This window comes from Phalaenopsis equestris, unplaced genomic scaffold (genome assembly GCF_001263595.1).
Source record: "Phalaenopsis equestris unplaced genomic scaffold, ASM126359v1 Scaffold000490, whole genome shotgun sequence".
In the NCBI taxonomy this organism is placed as follows: Eukaryota; Viridiplantae; Streptophyta; class Magnoliopsida; order Asparagales; family Orchidaceae; genus Phalaenopsis; species Phalaenopsis equestris.
In genome coordinates this window covers 125,896-143,384 of record NW_018164930.1, presented here as the reverse complement: position 1 = coordinate 143,384, position 17,489 = coordinate 125,896, and the positions used below count along the sequence as shown (strand labels likewise).

General features: G+C 35.5%; 1 protein-coding gene across 2 annotated transcripts in view; it reads left to right on the top strand.

Annotated features, from left to right (window-relative positions):
* The window catches only part of LOC110028129 (mediator of RNA polymerase II transcription subunit 18), a gene marked incomplete at its 5' end in the record, with an annotated part of 40,123 nt that extends 22,873 nt beyond the window's left edge, over positions 1–17,250 (top strand). For both annotated transcript variants that reach the window (XM_020729862.1, XM_020729861.1), the window contains 4 exon segments: positions 9,497–9,596; positions 9,680–9,737; positions 16,623–16,979; positions 17,054–17,250. In XM_020729862.1, coding sequence (XP_020585521.1) covers positions 9,497–9,596; positions 9,680–9,737; positions 16,623–16,979; positions 17,054–17,156 — 618 coding nt within the window. In that variant the 3' untranslated portion in view covers positions 17,157–17,250.
* Positions 17,251–17,489: the final 239 nt, after the last annotated feature.

The following is a 17,489-nucleotide window of genomic DNA, read 5'->3' as shown; positions in this document are numbered from 1 at the left end:
CATGTTATTATTGGTTTACCCTTTTCATTTTAATTCTCTTGCATTAATTCCATCCTTCTACTCTATTTACATACCCGAGCTATCTATATAATCATATCATTGAACAGTGCACTCCTTGTTACATCATATAATCAGTTCGCTTTCTATCTTCAGTATTTTTATCACATGCACCTGTAGCTTCATTCAGACTACTAAGAATACCGTTACTGGAGACAATTATAGTAATTCTAGAAAGGTTAAGTGTACAGTAGTAACTTAAACTCTTGGAGGAGGGAGTAAAATCAAATTCAACAACCTAATATTTATATGAAAAATGAGTCACCAATTTACCTCAGAAATTGATTTTCATGTGAAGGAGAAGAAAATTGGAGAAAACTGTCAAGGAAAGCAACTCTTTCTCTTGTTCTTCAATTGAAAATATATTGTTGAGAAATTAGGGCGAAGAAAAACAAGAATCGACACAAATCTTGAAGAACACAAATATTTAATGAGGTTCGACAAAGATGAATACGTTCTCAGGAGCAGAGCGGCGGCTTTCTTTCAACTCCAGAAAAAAAAGTTACAAGCTACAGAATAGAATAACTTAGGGTTACAAACAAGTCTATATATAACCCTAGAGAAGACCCTTGAGTACAATATGTAATTAAAAAATTACCCTTGTACCGTACCGCGAAGCGTTGCCCCCGCACTCCAAACCCACGAAATGAAACTCCCACGATTGGACAGATCCTTCTGCTCCGCTTCAGCATCTGTCCCTTATATGGTATATGAGCCATACCTAACAAATATTACATATTTATATACACTTCAATCTCTATAGTTTAAGAATATCTCTAACAAATAAAAGTTCCCGCAATTAGATCTCCTCTAATAGGTTGTCTAATATAGAAAATGCATTTATAGATGTCCTATAAATAAGCTACTTTTGATTAAGCCTAATATAAAACCATTTAATTTATTAATTTTCATAACACTTCATCTCCAACTAGAGCAATAGATATTTATCATGCCTAGCTTGCTACAAATATAAGTGACGATAGTTTTATCAAGGGTCTTTGTGAAGATGTCCCCTAGTTGTTCCCCAATCTTTATATGTGTTGTAGAAATTAAATTTTGTTGAATTCTTTCTCGAACAAAATGACAATCTATCTCAATTTGCTTAGTTCGTTCATGGAAGACACGATTTGAAGCAATATGAACTGCAACTTTGTTATCACACCATAGTTTTGCTGCAAATGTCATCTTAAAACCTATTTTGGTTAAGATTTCACTCGAAGCTCGTGTCATTGCTTGATACTCAGATTCAACACTGGATCGTGACATTACATTATATTTGTACCACCAACAAAAATACAATATCTAATAATGGATCTCCGATAAGTCTTGAAACTTACCCAATCCACATTAAAGAAATATTCAATATTTTATGCTCATGATTATGATATAGAATACTTTTTCCGGGAGCTCCATTGAGATAACATAATATGTGTTTCAAAATTGACGAATGATGAACTGTGGGAAAAATCATGAATTGACTTATAGTGCTACCGAATAAGCAATGCTAGGGAGATTCACAACGATATGATTTAATTTTCACACTAATATTATTAAGATCATTAAAAGGCTCCTGTTTTGACTCCCAATTTTCAAGTTTCTACTAATAATCTTAAAACATACTTCTATTGAGATAAAAATGCCTTTCTTGCTTTTGCATACCTCAGTTCTCAAGAAATATTTCATGGAACTCAGTTCTTTAATGTTGAACTAATTTTGAATAGATAATTTTATTAATAAGATTCTCTGCACATCGCTTCTAGTAATAATAATATCATCAACATAAACTATCAATAGAATGATCTCAGAAGCAGATTGCTTGTAGCATAGTGTGATAACTTTTACTTTTTTGCATCCCAAACTTTTCTCCAGCTTGGATAAATTTTTCAAATCATGCCCGAGTACTTTGCTTCAATCCATATAATGACTTCCGAAGTCGACATACTTTCTCAGGTTCTCCCTTAGCAACAAACCCAAAATGTTGCTCCATGTATTCTTCTTCTAAAAGATCATCCTGCAGAAATACATTCTCCACATCAAGCTTGTGCAAGGGCCAATTATTCATTAAGGCTAATGACAAAAATAGATAAATCAAAATAAATTTAGCTATTGGACAGAACGTGTTCAAGTTTGACCCATAAGTTTTAGCATAGCCCTTAGCAACTAACCAAGCTTTAAGACAAACTACAGATCCATCAGAAGAACTTAACTGTAAAGACCCATTGATAACCAAAAATCTTCTTGCCATAAGGTAGTTAACTAGCACCCGAGTTTTTTTTTTCAGTTGAGACCTTCATTTCATCGAACATCGCTGCCTGCTACCCAAAATAAGATAGGGTTTGCTCAAAGATCTCAGGACCTCAACAGAGTCAAGAGTAGCAATAAAAGAGCAAGAAGAAGAATATGACTGGTTATAGTTAACACAAGAGGAAATAGGATAGGTGCCTTAATGTTTACCTCTTCGGAGTGCTATGGGTAAATCAAGGTCACTAGGAGGAGGATCCATTTAAGAAGGTGATACCGGTGCCGGACTAAGATTAGGGGGATGAGGTCTTCTAGACTAAACATTAGTGATATGTGGTCTAGGCTGAGACATTGGTGGTGGAGGTGGAGTTGGAGAAGGATCTAAATTGATGATGTGATATATTAATAACTCATCAGACTTTTGTGAAAATTTAGGCAACGACGAGTCACCAAAGAATGAGTTTTGTTCATGAAAGGTGACATCAACAAAAACCATTTACCTCTTTAAGAGGGGGAAAATATCTATTACCCTTTTTGTAAATGAGAGCATTGTAGAAAGATACTTTAATGATTTAGGGTCTAGTTTAGGAACCTGCGGACGAGTATCACAATCAAAACAAGTATCCCAAATATATGTGGTTCAATAGAAAAGAGAGTTGAAAATAGTACTTGGTACGATATCTACTTCCGATTGATAAAAAAAACATGCAGTAGAAACTACATCAACTCAGAATTTTCGGGGCACATTAGTTTAAAACAAGTGAAGTATTTTTCGTCTTGAGATCCAGAAAAAGACAATGCTAAAGGAAAAATAAGATATAATAATTAAGATGAAGTGTAATTTTGCTAATAAAGACAAGATTAAAAGAAAATTGAGGTAAATTAATGATAAAAGTTAAAGGAAATGTAGGTATAGCGTTGATTGTGCTAATATCAAGAACATTCAAGGTAGATCCATTTGTTAAGATGACGGAAGAAAGATGTTTATGAAATGTGGAAAAAAGTTTTAGATTACCTGTCATGTGATCTGTAGCACTAAAATCTATGACCCATTATGTGGAACAAGAAAGAAGACAAGTTTCATTTGTTACCCGACTCAACAAGGGCAATGATAAAGGAGGATTTCTTGGGTGCTTCTTAAAATTGAATGAATTTAGCATATTTATCTGCAAAAATCGAGAGTTTGACTCTGATAGGCTCATTAATAATGACCATGTGAGCTGACTATCATCTAGAACCTTTCTGATTCTTTTTGAGTAACTTTTGACATGTTTTCTTAGTAGGACTTGGTTGACAACAATAGTAGCAAACTATCATTGAGTCTTGATTTTCATAATTCAGAGTTCCACTTCTATAGTTGCTCTAATACTGATGTTTACTGATATCTATATATTTTTTAGCTAGCAAGGGCACTAGGTTTTCGTATGGATGAAGCTTGAGAACTCAGAATAGTACACAACACTCTAGTATAGGCTTCCCTCAGAGTGGTAACTTCAGGGTCTGATAGGATCTATAATTTCACCTTTATACTAAGAGTAGAGGCTACTTGGAAAACTCATAATGTCCATTTGTTTTCTTATTTTGTTGAATCTGAACATTGGAACTGAAAGGCGATAGTGAATTCAATTCTTCATGAGCGCGTTTAAAATTCATGTGATAAGTGCTAAGTGATTGATCTTGTTGTTCAGCTCTACAGAACTCCTTGCATACATTAAAATTCGAGAAATTTTTTCTTTCCCACAAAACGTATGCCGATTCCTCCATCACATCTTTAACACAGTCACAATGATTAATATGACTAGATTGATCAGGTTTGATAAAATTCCATGTTTGTATCAAAAGTTGGGCATCAATTCTCATCCACTATGAATAATTCAAATTAGTTGAGAGAGATTATCAATGGGGTGGCTCTTAAGAAATACTTCTTAAGTAAAGTCTCACAGTTTTATTTTATAAAAATAATTGATGCTATTTAATTTTTCATCATTACTTTTAGCTACTGATGTAATCAAACTTATAACATGTTTTTGTTTGCCAGCCTTGATTATTAAGTATTCAAATAGACTGAATCAACTAATCTTAATGTTGTTTGATGAAAAAGGAGATGGAGTGAAACTAACCCATATGCTATGATCTCGTTGTCTGTTTCGGGCAAACCAATAAGCCAAACCTCTTCTGGATGGGCTCCTCAATTTGACGGTATACATATTGAGCTATAGGAGACAAACGACTTGACAAAATTTGATTATCGCTAAAGGCTAACAAACACGATTAATGATGCCGCAAGAGATGAATGCTCGTGATGGACGACCACACTTGAGCTGTGACCAACATCACGAGATTAAGCTAAACCATGTATGGGAAAGTGAGAATCAATAGAGATGCAGTGGGATAATGCCAACAGGACAAATACCTACTGTTCGTCCATTCGTTCATCTTCGACGTACAAACAAATGATTTGAACGACGTAGACTAGCTGCACTTGCGTGCTGGGAACAAAGTCTAACCGAGGAGTAGACTATTAGCGACGACCGTGTGCGGCTCTAATACCATATGAAAGAAAACAACTCTTTTTCTTATTCTTCAATTGAAAGCATATGTTACATATTTATATACACTCCAATCTCTATAGATTAGAAATATCTCTAATGGAAGAAAGTGATAGGCTTCCTTGAGAAATTGGGCCAAAACAAATATTTAATTTGTCCAAAGCAAACAATACACCTACAACTCGAGAGGTAGGAGATCTCTTCCAATTCCTATAATTCGAGAGGTAGAATATGTCTCTCAAACCTTAAAACTAAGACTCAAGGCTCAATCTCATGCATAACCATAACCCTAAACATATTAGCTTATTTATATTAAATAATAAATAAATGATAAAAGACTAACTTGCTCTTAAGCACACAAAAGATAAAATTTCCTATTACGTTAGGCACCAACATAACAATATTCCTATTCCAAAAGATACCTTGTTCTCAAGGTGGGAAAAAGTGAGGGTGTCCCTCTTCCACCACAATTGTCTAAGGTTTTTCATCCTTTGCCTCGTCAATAATTATGAGAACCTATAATGTTTGATCCTTGCAACACTATCCTGGGGCAAACTTCTCATCACATCGAAAAATAACCCCTTCAATTGCTTCTCTTGAATCTCTGTCTTTGTAAGATGCTTGAAAGTTGCTCCCGGTCGTGACCCATGATCTTGACCTATGAAGCCTCTCTCTAAACTTCCACTATTGGAAGTTTTGGTATTGTTGTGGTAGTGGTAGTTTGATATGGTGCTCCACCTATGCTGCTCCTATTAGCCTATTCCATTGAGTTTTTATCTTCAACCCTCTATGTTAATTTCATAGTTTCCTCTAGTCCTCGCGATCTCGGTAGGCAAAGTAATGCTCGTATCTCTGGTTTCATCCCTCTCATGAAGTTGTCTTCCAACACTTCTTCTGACATCCCTCTCAAACTGTCGGATATCATTTCAAATTTTTTCTTATACTCCATGATGGTTCTTTCCTAGACCAAAGCAAGAAAATTGCTTATGTAAAAACCCTACTCTGGTGGTTTTGAAGTGCTCCGATTGATTTTTGAATTTTTCCATTGTTCGGATTGATTGATATTATTCTCTCCGTTGATATCATGCTAGAGCCTTTCCTTTTAAACACAAAGCCATCACCATCAATTTTTCTTCCTACATCAACCTATTAACAATGAAGCATTTCTTCACACAATAAGCCCAACCATAGGCATCCTCTCTTTCAAAGTCCAACGTCTTCAATTTCTTATGCCCGAGTCTCCTGAATTTCATTGACCGAAATTCATTCTACTTGTAATGCAGTCGACTACCATATTGATTCATTTTCTTTCATAAGTCTGGCTCGTCCCATAATCAATTCGCTCATCCTTACAGGCTCCTGAATCTCTTCCACTCGAAAAGTTGATGTAACAAAAGACACTGATGTTCAGGGTCCCACCTATTGTGATTCTCTGTTCTGGGCTGAAATCCTTTAAACCGATCTTCTCTAGCCGTGAATCACATGTCATCCGGTTCTGCTTGCTAATTCTCATTGCAATCGTCCAGATGTTGCATTATTCCTTCTATGTCTTGTCACTTGAGTCTGCTTTAATTCCTTCGCTCTATCCCTTTATAAGCGATGACGGGTTTGTGCGGGAGCCTGCGATCTTCTTTATTATTTCTTCTCGGGCTCTGAACCTCCTCTTCAACCTTCTCTCCATAGCCGAGAAATGCTTCTCAATTCTATATCTGATTTGACTCATATTTTCTTCCAATGCTTTCTCCAAATCATCTACTTTCTTATCTGTAATTATTTCATAACAACTTTACATCGAAATTGATAGATTCCAAATTTTTGTTGGGGCTTTTGGCATGCACGAAACTCAAGATGTCGCGATCCCTGGATTCTTATACGCTGTTTGGTATAGGACTACTGGAAGCCATGCGTAACTTCTAAACCAACAATCTAATTTCTTGTACGCGTATTAGTGTAGGAATTCCTATTGCTGGACTCTTGTAATCGGGATTTCTGTCAGTCACAGATCCCGTTCGTGAGTCTCTGTCAAGAGTGGTGCATAACTCTTTTATTGTAGCGATCCCAATCACATATTTCAATCAAAAACGATGCAAAACTTCTGTACACTATGATTAGTTGTCGCCTGTACACTGCGATCCCATCTTTTGTGTCCCCACTAGCCCTTTCTGTGATTTGGCGTTGTTGCCTTTCTGATTTTGTTTCTATATGATCCCGATGCTGCAATTTGGCTTCTCTGCAATCACAGATAACTCGACTATGACTGTATCGTAGCAAACGACAAGCCGTGATTCTATTGTCAATTCCCAATTAGCTCTATTGGAACTCGTCACGATCCTTTCTCCTCCTAGATGACCGCAATCCCGTTGTTCTATCCCAGCTAGCTTGATTGCGACTCTATTGTCACAAGAGGCTAGTTCGACCGCATCAGCTTTCCAGCTTTCATGCCTCAATCCGCATTCCCTTTCTCGACTTTTTTTTTCTTCAGAAATCAAATGCTCTGATGCCAGTTTGATATGATTCTTTATAGAAATTAGGGCAAAACAAATATTTTCTCTCTCCAAAGCAAATAACACAATCACAAACATATAAAATAAATGATAAAAACCTATAACTAAAGTGGTAGAAAATCTCTCTCAATCCTAAACCTCGTACTCAATACCAAATCTCATGTTAATCCTAATCTTAAACATAACGTATTAGCCCTATTTGTATTAAACAATAATTATTGACAAAAGACAAAATTGCCCTTAGGCACAAAAAAGATCAAATTACTCTTAGGCGCTAGGCATCCGTGTAACAGAAAGATCCTGTAGTTAGATCTCCTCTAATTATATTACCTAATATAGAAAATATATATATTAGATTTCCAATAATCAAGCTTCCTAATATACAACCAATAGATTTATTACTTTTCATAACAAAAATGAAGGGGTGAAGTTATGTCAACTTTTATTTTTAAATTTCAGTTTTAGTGATGTCAAAAGAAATCTCTACAATAACTGTGCGAAGCATTAGATTTCGTTTGACTGTGCTACATCATGCAGTGTTCTACAAAAATAAATTGATTCTTGTAATATAGGTGGGGAGTTTTTCTGCAAGTATTTTATTTGTGTTGTAGAGGTAAAAGGGATGGACACGTGGAATACTTGCTTGTTTTTCATACAAATTTGATCTGCCTTTTGAACAGCAACACATCATGTTAAATTTGCCTTGATAGAAAGACATAATCTTCATTTTTTTTTTATTAGTAAGATTAATCGGCAGATTTGCTTTCCTGAAATATGTATAATATAATCTGCCTATCCTACTTGCTTGGCTGTGCTAACTTTCAAATTAGTCTAACTTGCTAATGACTTAAGATGCTTATTCTATGCTAACTTTTTTAACTTTTTCTCACCTAAACGCAATTTTCCTTTTGCACAATCTATCTGAGTTTTCAAGATCAATATGCATCTTGTATTATTTAGATTTTTCCATCTTAGTTCTGAAAATTTTCTAGTGTTCAATTCAATCCCTCAAATTATCAAATTCATACCTTTTTGGTCCTTCTATCATCTCAGATAGCTAAAACTTATGGAAGGGAGGTAAACGTTGAGTGTATTATTTACTTTTTTGTGCTGGAGGATGAGTATTGGTAGGTCTGCCCTCATTTTTTTTGGAATAATAAGAATTGTTGTTCAATGGGATCCTCACTTTCTTGAAGCTGGTAGCATATGACTTGCAATGATCAATGCAGGCTTTTCTCATGTACTCCTTATAGCAACATACCATGTTTGGTTAAATTGTACTTTCAGCTATGTAAAATTATCTCTAGTCTGCGTAATATACTTGAATCTTTTTTGTCTTTCTCATGGCCTTTTTGGAACTAATGCATGCTATATTTACATTTTCCATTTCGGTCCTATTACTTACAAATCTAATCCATACTTTCCTTACTTTATCGCTCACAAATCTAATCCATACTTTCGTTACTTTATTGCTAATCTTTTTCCTCATACAATATATTCCACTTGGATTTCTATTTCTCAAAAAGTGCCTACTTTCAACCATCCAGTTTTCAAATTACTTTTTTTCTCATAAATCATGTAATCCATTATGCTTAGACCACATTCACTTGCTATTCCATTTCTATGATTGGATCATTTATGTTGTGACATTTGGATCAATGTTTTTTGTTTTACAAATACTATTAACATAATCCATCCACTTAACCTTTTATTTATAAAAGCTTTTATCTATGAGGAAATGTATACTTGTAGTCTAATTTTTTGTAATGCCAGCTACGATTTAATCGATTAACTTTCCCACATTGTTGCTGAGTAGTGCTAAACAATCTAGTGGTAGTAGTAGCATCTATTTAAAGTAGATTTGTGTAGTTTGGAAATGCATAATTAAGGATAAAAAATTTACCCATTAAATGAGAAGATAAAATAACTTCTAGGTGATTAGGTGGAAATTATAAACTTAAAATATCGTGAATAGAAGCTGTTCAAGATTATTTACCAAGAAAGATATAACAACTTATGTTGCATGCAATGAAAATGATTGAAGAATTACGATTCAAAACGTCAAACATTGGGTTAGGACTAATGATAATTTTAAAATCTGGCAATTATTTCAATTTGATCTTTGTGGCAATAATATTTTTTCAGCATGTTGATGCCCTAGAGATCCTTCTTCGTGGTCTTTGTGGTGTTCCCAAAGAACAAGTTAGAGTCCATGAACTGTGCCTAAAAAGTGGACCAAACCTCGGTGAGAAATAGCACTGAAGCAGCTTAATCATATTGATGCTTCTTTCATATCAGCTTGTATGAATTGATCTCTCATTACATCAGGTGTTGTGCCTTCCGAGCTTCGTCTATTGTGTGATTTGGTGCACCCAACACCTTCATGGTATGAGCATTCTTTTTCATTATATAATTCTTCTGCACGCATAAGTACCAACATCGACATTATTTAAAGGAAACTAATGGTGTGTTTGGGAGTGCTTTATAAGTGCCTTTCATTTTGAACTGCTGTGAACAACAGTTTGGGAGCTAACGTTTCACCTGCTTTTATGAGAATCCTATTTTGGAAATTGAGATTCCGCAAACGATAGTGCCTCGCTTAGTTTGGCGGTTATAATCGCGATCTGGATTCGCAATTATCATCATGCCCCTCATGAATACGGTGATTGACCTATTTTATCCCCGATATTAACCTCCCCTCTTCTCCCTCCGGTTTCGTTGCAGGCAAGTAGTGTTAGGGTACATTTGCAGTCCTCTTCTTTTCTCCCTTGCATTCGCTATCGCCTTTCTGTATGTATAACACTTACCTCATTTCGTGTTTTCTCCTATGGTGATGGCTTATTGCTTTTCGTTTTATCTATGTGGTTATGCCCGGGGACTTCTTAGTTTTCTTCTGTGTTGGTTATTTCGTGCTTCTCGTTAACTTATGTGGTTGTGCCATTGTGGTTTTCAGTTGTCCTCTTTGGTGGTGGTTGGTGCTTATCTTTTTTCTTATGTGATTGTGCCTTGGGGCTTTCGGTTTTCCTATGTTGGTGGTTTGATGCTTCTCATTTTGCTTATATGGTTGTGCCTTCGGTTTTTTTCGTTTTTCTTTATGGTGGTGGTTTGATGCTTCTCGCTTACTTATTTGGTTGTGCTATTGGGACTTCTCGGTTGTTCTCTGTTGTGGTAGTTTGGTGTTTCACGTTTTAATTATGTGTTTGTGCTATTGGGGCTTCTTGGTTGTCCTTTGTGTTGGTGGTTTGGTCTTTCTTATTTTACTTATGTAGTTGTGCCATTGGGGCTGCTCGGTTTTCCTCTGTTGCGGTGGTTTGGTGCTTCTCGTTTTATCACTTTGGTTGTGCCTTAGGGCTTTCAATTTTTCTTTGTGGCGGTGGTTTGTTTCTTCTCGTTTTACTACATTGGTTGTGCTTTGGGGCTTCTCGGTTTTCCTCTGTGGTGGTGATTTAGTGCTTTTTGTTTCAACACATTGGTTGTCTTTGGGCTTCTCAATTTTTCTCTGTGTTGTGGGTGTGGACGCGACAGTGAACTTTACTTGTAAAGCTCGAAGGCACAACCACATATGTACATATCTAGCTAGTAAAGTTCCTTATAAGTTTCGTGAACACCGAAAGATGAAGTGATATGCTTGATTGTTGTCGATTCACATAAAAATTGTGAATTTATTATCGCTAGTCGAAGTGACATCCAAAGATGGGTATGAGTGTGGTTTGGTGGTCTCTGTTGGGTGTGGTTGTGGGTGCGGTTTTGCAATGTTGGTTCTTGGTAAGGGTTGGCTTTGTTTTTGGTTGTGGATTTGCATCGATGGCTGTGGTTTGTATTGGTCGTGATTTTTTTTTGGTTATGCATGGATGGTTGTTGGCCGTCGGTGTGATTTGTTTGATGTTTTGCTCCCAAACCAGTGAATTATTATGCATTCATATATGAAATGTGGGTTTTGACTCATTTGAGTTTCATAATGTTATGTAGAGAAATGATGGAAAAACAAAAAACTCAACCGATCATCAATTGCGAATAATATAATTATCCTCATTTGTTTGTCACTTACACTATCAGGTCTTAAAGCACACATCACACTGTTAATAACCACATATACTTGGTCTTACCACATGACACTTCCAATCACAGATATTATCTGGTCTTAGAACACGCATACACTGGTAACATAGATACTACCTAATATTGCCACACATGACATTGTTAACCATAGATACTACCTGACTTTAGAGCACACCTCACACTATTAACCATAGATATTGCCTAGTCTTAAAGTACACATCACATTGTTAACCATAAATACTATCTGGTGTTAAATCACCCATCACACATCACATTGTTAACCACATATACTTCATGACCTTACCACACATGACAATGCTGACCACAGATACTTGGTCTTGGACCACATAGATATTGCCTAGTCTTAAAGTACACATCACATTGTTAACCATAAATACTGTCTGGTGTTAAATCACACATCACACATCACATTGTTAATCACATATACTTCATGGCCTTACCACACATGACATTGCTGACCACAGATACTTGGTCTTAGACCACACATAACATTGATAACCATAGATACTACCTGGTCTTACCATACATGACACTGTTAACCACAGATACTACATAGTTTTAGAGCACACTTCACACTGTTAATCATGGATACTTTCTGGTCTTAATGCACACATCACACCGTTAACCACAGATACTACCTGATATAAGACCACACTTGACACTGCTAACCACAAATACTACTGTCTTAAAGGCTGAATGATTCAATTGGTGATTCTGGATGGAGCAATTTTTGATAAATTGATCTCATTAAGCTCTAATTCGATCTGGTTTTGTTTAATTTTTTTTTTCAATTTTCATGATTATTTTTTAATTGTAAGATAAATTATATTCTTTTCTCAAAATTTTTCATCTACTAGATACATCAGATGGGAAACAAAATAAAAGTCATATATCGACCATTTGGGCGAGGGAGGTCAAGATCACATTCTATGATTTATGCTTGAAAAGGATATAAATTGATAATAGATCAATCACATGCTTCAATTAAGAAGATTGACAAAACATAACAAAAAACTTTTATGGAAGTAACAAGAAGATTGCATGAAAAACTCAGTTGAAAAACAAATGAGATCAACTGAAAAAAAATTAAATATTGTGGAAGGAATTAAAGAGATGGTCAACTGGATTTGGTTGTGACCTTGTTAAGAAAATAGGGAACACATCAAATGAGTGATGGAGAGAACTTCATCAGGTAGAAAATATTATATGAATTTTTCATTTTATTATATTTATTAAAATTCAATTTTATCAATCTTAGGTCTTGCTCAATTCCAAACAATTTAAGATTTTTGGCATAGACCCCAAGCTTAAGAATAAACTTGATTCTATATTTCTCGGTGTTGTGGCTATGTGCTCCAATATCTGGGAGACAACGCATGACTTCCCCCAGAATTTGGATGAGTACGAATATGCTCATTCAAAAGAATTTTAAGAGGAAGCACTATAGGAGAGGGGATAAAGGTGAATCAAGGCATCCCAAGCGTTCAACACTATCCACATAGAAGTGGAAAAAAGAAAATGAATGTCAGCACCAATAATTATCTGAGCAGATTTCACAGCTAGTCACGATCTGCACCAGTATGACATCTAGTGCTTGCACGCCTATTCAAGGATACCTAAGCATGACAAAAGTCATGAAGCTACTGCACTCCACTCTCGAGATATTCGATATGTCATCGAACAAAGCGGGAGGCTTTCATGACGATGGTGCTAGAACGAAAGATTCCTTACCTCGATATTTTTTAAACAATTAACCTAGTTGTTTTGTATTCTTTTTCTTTCTTTTACTTATTGGTGTGTAATAATTTAAACTTTTATGTCCAATTAATATTATGTGATTTGTTTTTGTGACATTTCATTATTTATATTTCGCACTAGTTGTAGTGTTTTATTTATGTAATTGTTCCCTTATAGCATAATTTATTATTTTTAATATATTCTGACATGCATAAAATAGTTGAATGGACTCATAAAAAAAGATGTGATTTTAGAGCCAGTGGAATGAACAATTATTATGACTACTATAATGTGTTTTATCAATAAGTACTATCGGATAAATTTGTACATGATACCATGTGTGTCATCGTTGTCTGTGGGTGACGAATGGATTGGTGACCTTCTCCAAGTTCATTCTGCCAGAATTCATTGTTTGTTTCAAATGTAAATTATTTTTTTGATTTGCTGGTTGAATTGCAAAAAAAATTATGGGATGCATTAATCGTCCAGATTTACGCCCAGGGAAGTACTAGCTATCACTTTATATATTTTGACACATAATGAGTCCATTCATGCTACTTTTGAGCAATTCCAACACTCAACAAAGACGATTAGCAGATATCTCGATTTTAGGTTAAATCTTTAGTTAGAATGACAAACAACATTGTTAAACTTATGGATCTTGTTTTTGCTCATATACCGAGACAATTTGTAATGATATGAGATGCATGTCGTTCTTTAAGGTATTCATTTATCTTTTTAGTTTGCATGGATGCTTTACCAAAAGAATTGTTCTAATAAAATTTTTAAGTATGATTGTATAGAAGTAATTGATGACACATATCGATGCACAGCTTGACAGCAATGACAAGATTGCATATATAGGATGTTATGGATTTGCAACACAAAATATCTTAGTAGTTTGTGATTTTAAGATGTGTTTTATGTTCTTAATGTCAGGAAGAGAAGGGAGTGCTCAAGATAGTCACTGTTTCAAATTTTGCCCAGAGTTGTGAATACAAATTGTCAATGTCTCCAGCTGTTTAGTACATTCATAATCATATATGAAGTGTTATATTTGAAGAGCTGTACTAATAATGTTATTATTCTTGAAAACGTTATCTCATTGATTCGGGATATCCTATGTAATGAGATTTCTTAAAGCCCTTCCCCGATATGAGATGCCATTTTCTTGACTATGAAGGAATGAATTGTTTAATAAAAAATACTCATCATTACAAAATGTTATCGAGAGAACATTCGGCGTAACATTCAGCGTATTGAAGAATTGAGTCATACTCCAAGATATATCAACATATTCCTTAAAAAAATGTATAAAGATAGTTTTGCAATGACAGCCTTACGTAATTTTATACGGAGACATCCATCTCCGGACGATATTGATTTCAGGGTTTTGGATGAAGTTCCCACATGCAGACATGTAGAAGCATACTAACATCAGACACTTCAATCAGTTCTCGAGAGAGACTTCTGCACGAATGACTTCAACACACCTGATGAGGAGGGTGTGAAGGAGATGATACAATTGAGAGAAGACATGTTAAAGGAGTAGAGGAAACACAGAAACAACAAAAAAATGTTTCATTAATATTAAAATAAAATTATATCATGACTCCAACAAAAATAACAAATCACAACTGAAATGACACCAACAACACTCCTAAGATGTAACTTAATGGGTGGTGGTCGGTTAGAGGGAGGGGAATGATTGGAAGGGTGCGATAGCCATAGAAGGCGGGTGGTAGCAAAGGGAAGGTGTGGAATTGAAGGGACTGCAAATGGAAAGGGTTGTGGGTGGTTGGTAGCGATTGTGTGATGGTTAGAAGCTTAAAGTGGTCGATGGCTAAGGGGAGTGAAGGAGATAATCTAGGGAGGATAGAAGGGGAGGATAGAATCACCATTGCGTAGGGGATACAGCTGAAGCACTACCATCTCCATAGATACAACCCACAAGGGGGAAATAAACTCCACACAAAAGATCTGAAACTGAACTCAAACATTACTCTAATCCGACTCCCTCATCCCCAAAGATAGAAATTTTTAGACTCGTAAAGGAAGCTTCTACACAAAGGACTAGAGTGGAAAGCCTAAAAAAAATCCAGAAAATCCAAATTCCACCATTGGCTTCCATCTGGATCGCGCATGTTCGCGATCCTGCTCACCTGCTTGTTCCTGCGAAGGTTTGCAAGCTCCATGCTCTCGTGCGGGTACTTCTGTTTTCGCTAATTCTTATGGGTTCCCACTTTCGCGAAGTCTCGTGGGGTTTCAATCTTGCGGGATCAAATTACCCCAAATCGGGGCGCAGTTTAGTGCCCGGGGGCATTTGTTTTAGCGCCCGAGTTAGGGCGCTGGTAGCGCTTTCATCAAGACATTATGGATGCCTTGGTGAGTTCATTGATTATATCTGATTAATATTTTGTAGTTATGTTGATGTTTATTGATTTAAATGTAGTGAGGATTGATTCATTTCTATTCTCTTTCATATTTTGGTATTTAAGTTTCTAAGGGTATACCTTTAGAGATGCATTTTTTTTCTTTATCTGATTTTTTTTTTCAAATTATGAACCTTTTTATGTCTTTCTTCTATTTTATATATAGTCAAATTTATCAATTAAAAACATAATATACTATCACTTCAGGAAAAATAAGTTTAAGGTCATTAGATATTTTTAAAGCTCTGTGCTGCCATTGTGGTATGCAGTGTTCTGAATACACACCAACAATATAATGCAGCTATGAGTGGAGAGTGCAGATTTTTTTGTTGGGTTGATGATATAGAGTTCGTTGTACATATTGAATAAGTCAGGTGAGATGTTATGGATAAAAATTACGCTGAAGACTTGATCGTTTAGACATGAAAGCGAACATCAATATAGCAATAATAGTTATTTATATAATTTTTATTATTATAATAGTATGCATAAAATGATGACTTGCAATTGATACACTGGAGAAATTTGGAATTCTGATGTGTTTTTTGTATTACTGGAAGTGTTATTGTTAACCTAGTGTAATTATCATGAAAACTACAGTTATTCAACTGATTTACATATATAAGGGCATAAATGTCTTTTTCATCAGAAAAAACTGCTGCATAGTAGATTATCCAAACAGCCTCACTGTTATTCCGACAACTGTTTTCTGACATCAGCTGGGAAGCGGCTTCACAGTTGCTTCTTCAAAAAGCAACAACCAACGCACCCTAAGGCCTCATTTGAAATTTTTTTCTTACTGCTTTCCCTTTCAAAAATTGTCATTCATTCATTTGGTAAATATTTTGGTTGTAAAGCTTATTAAAAAGTGCTTTCTAAAAAATTCCATTTTCTTGGTAATTTCAACTGCTATTCCCGTTCAACTTTAGAATATTTTTTTTTTCTAAAACAGTTTTTAAACATACATTTTTTTTAAAGCAAAAACACCATCAAATAAAGCATAAATCTAACATCTTGTGAAGGACTGTGAGACATGTTGGGGGTGCAATGAGAGGAGCTGGAGCCGACCAAATTTCTGTTTTGGTTAGAACTGTGGTGGAAAGCAAAGTGAGCAATAATGTACTCCGTTTCTTCTACGGACTTGGCTACAAGTTGGACCACGAAATCTTAAAGGTGGGCTTTGCATTCACCTTCCCTCGAGGTGCCCAGATCATTGTCACTGTAACTTCAGCACATAAAATGCCAAAGCTTCATGCCATAGATGAAGCTGTGCCCATCACTCCTAACATACAAATGGTAGAAATTACGGCCCCTGCCACAGCTGAAAATTATAATGAAGTTGTGGCAGCAGTTTCATCATTTTGTGAATACTTAGCTCCGTAAGTGCTTCATAGGCAGTTACGCTATGCTTTATTTGTCTGGCAACTGGAGTTAATATTTTATTCTTTCACAGGTTATTGCATCTCTCAAAACCAGGAGTCTCAGCAGGTATTGTTGCCACTGCTTCTGCGGCTGCTGCATCGCTTATGTCAAATAGTGCCAGTAAGCCTCTATAGTAACTGTTTTCCACAGAATTCGTCTGTTAGGCTTATTTTCCTATTTTGCAGGAACTATAGCAGCCAAAATATACTCCTTTTTTTTAATGGCAATCCATGCATTTTTTGGTAGTATATTGGTAATTCTAATTCGAATGACTGCATTTTTTAATTGGCAAATGCAAAATAACTTTTTTTTTTAATTTCAAGCAAAAAATTGTTCCCTCAAGAAGTACGACCCACCTAAATTCATTTTTGAACATTTAGTTCTTTCGTTTTCGGTAATTGCTAGTTCTAATTGTCACAAGCATTATTTATCTTCTTAATCATAAGATATTTCTTTACAATCAATTT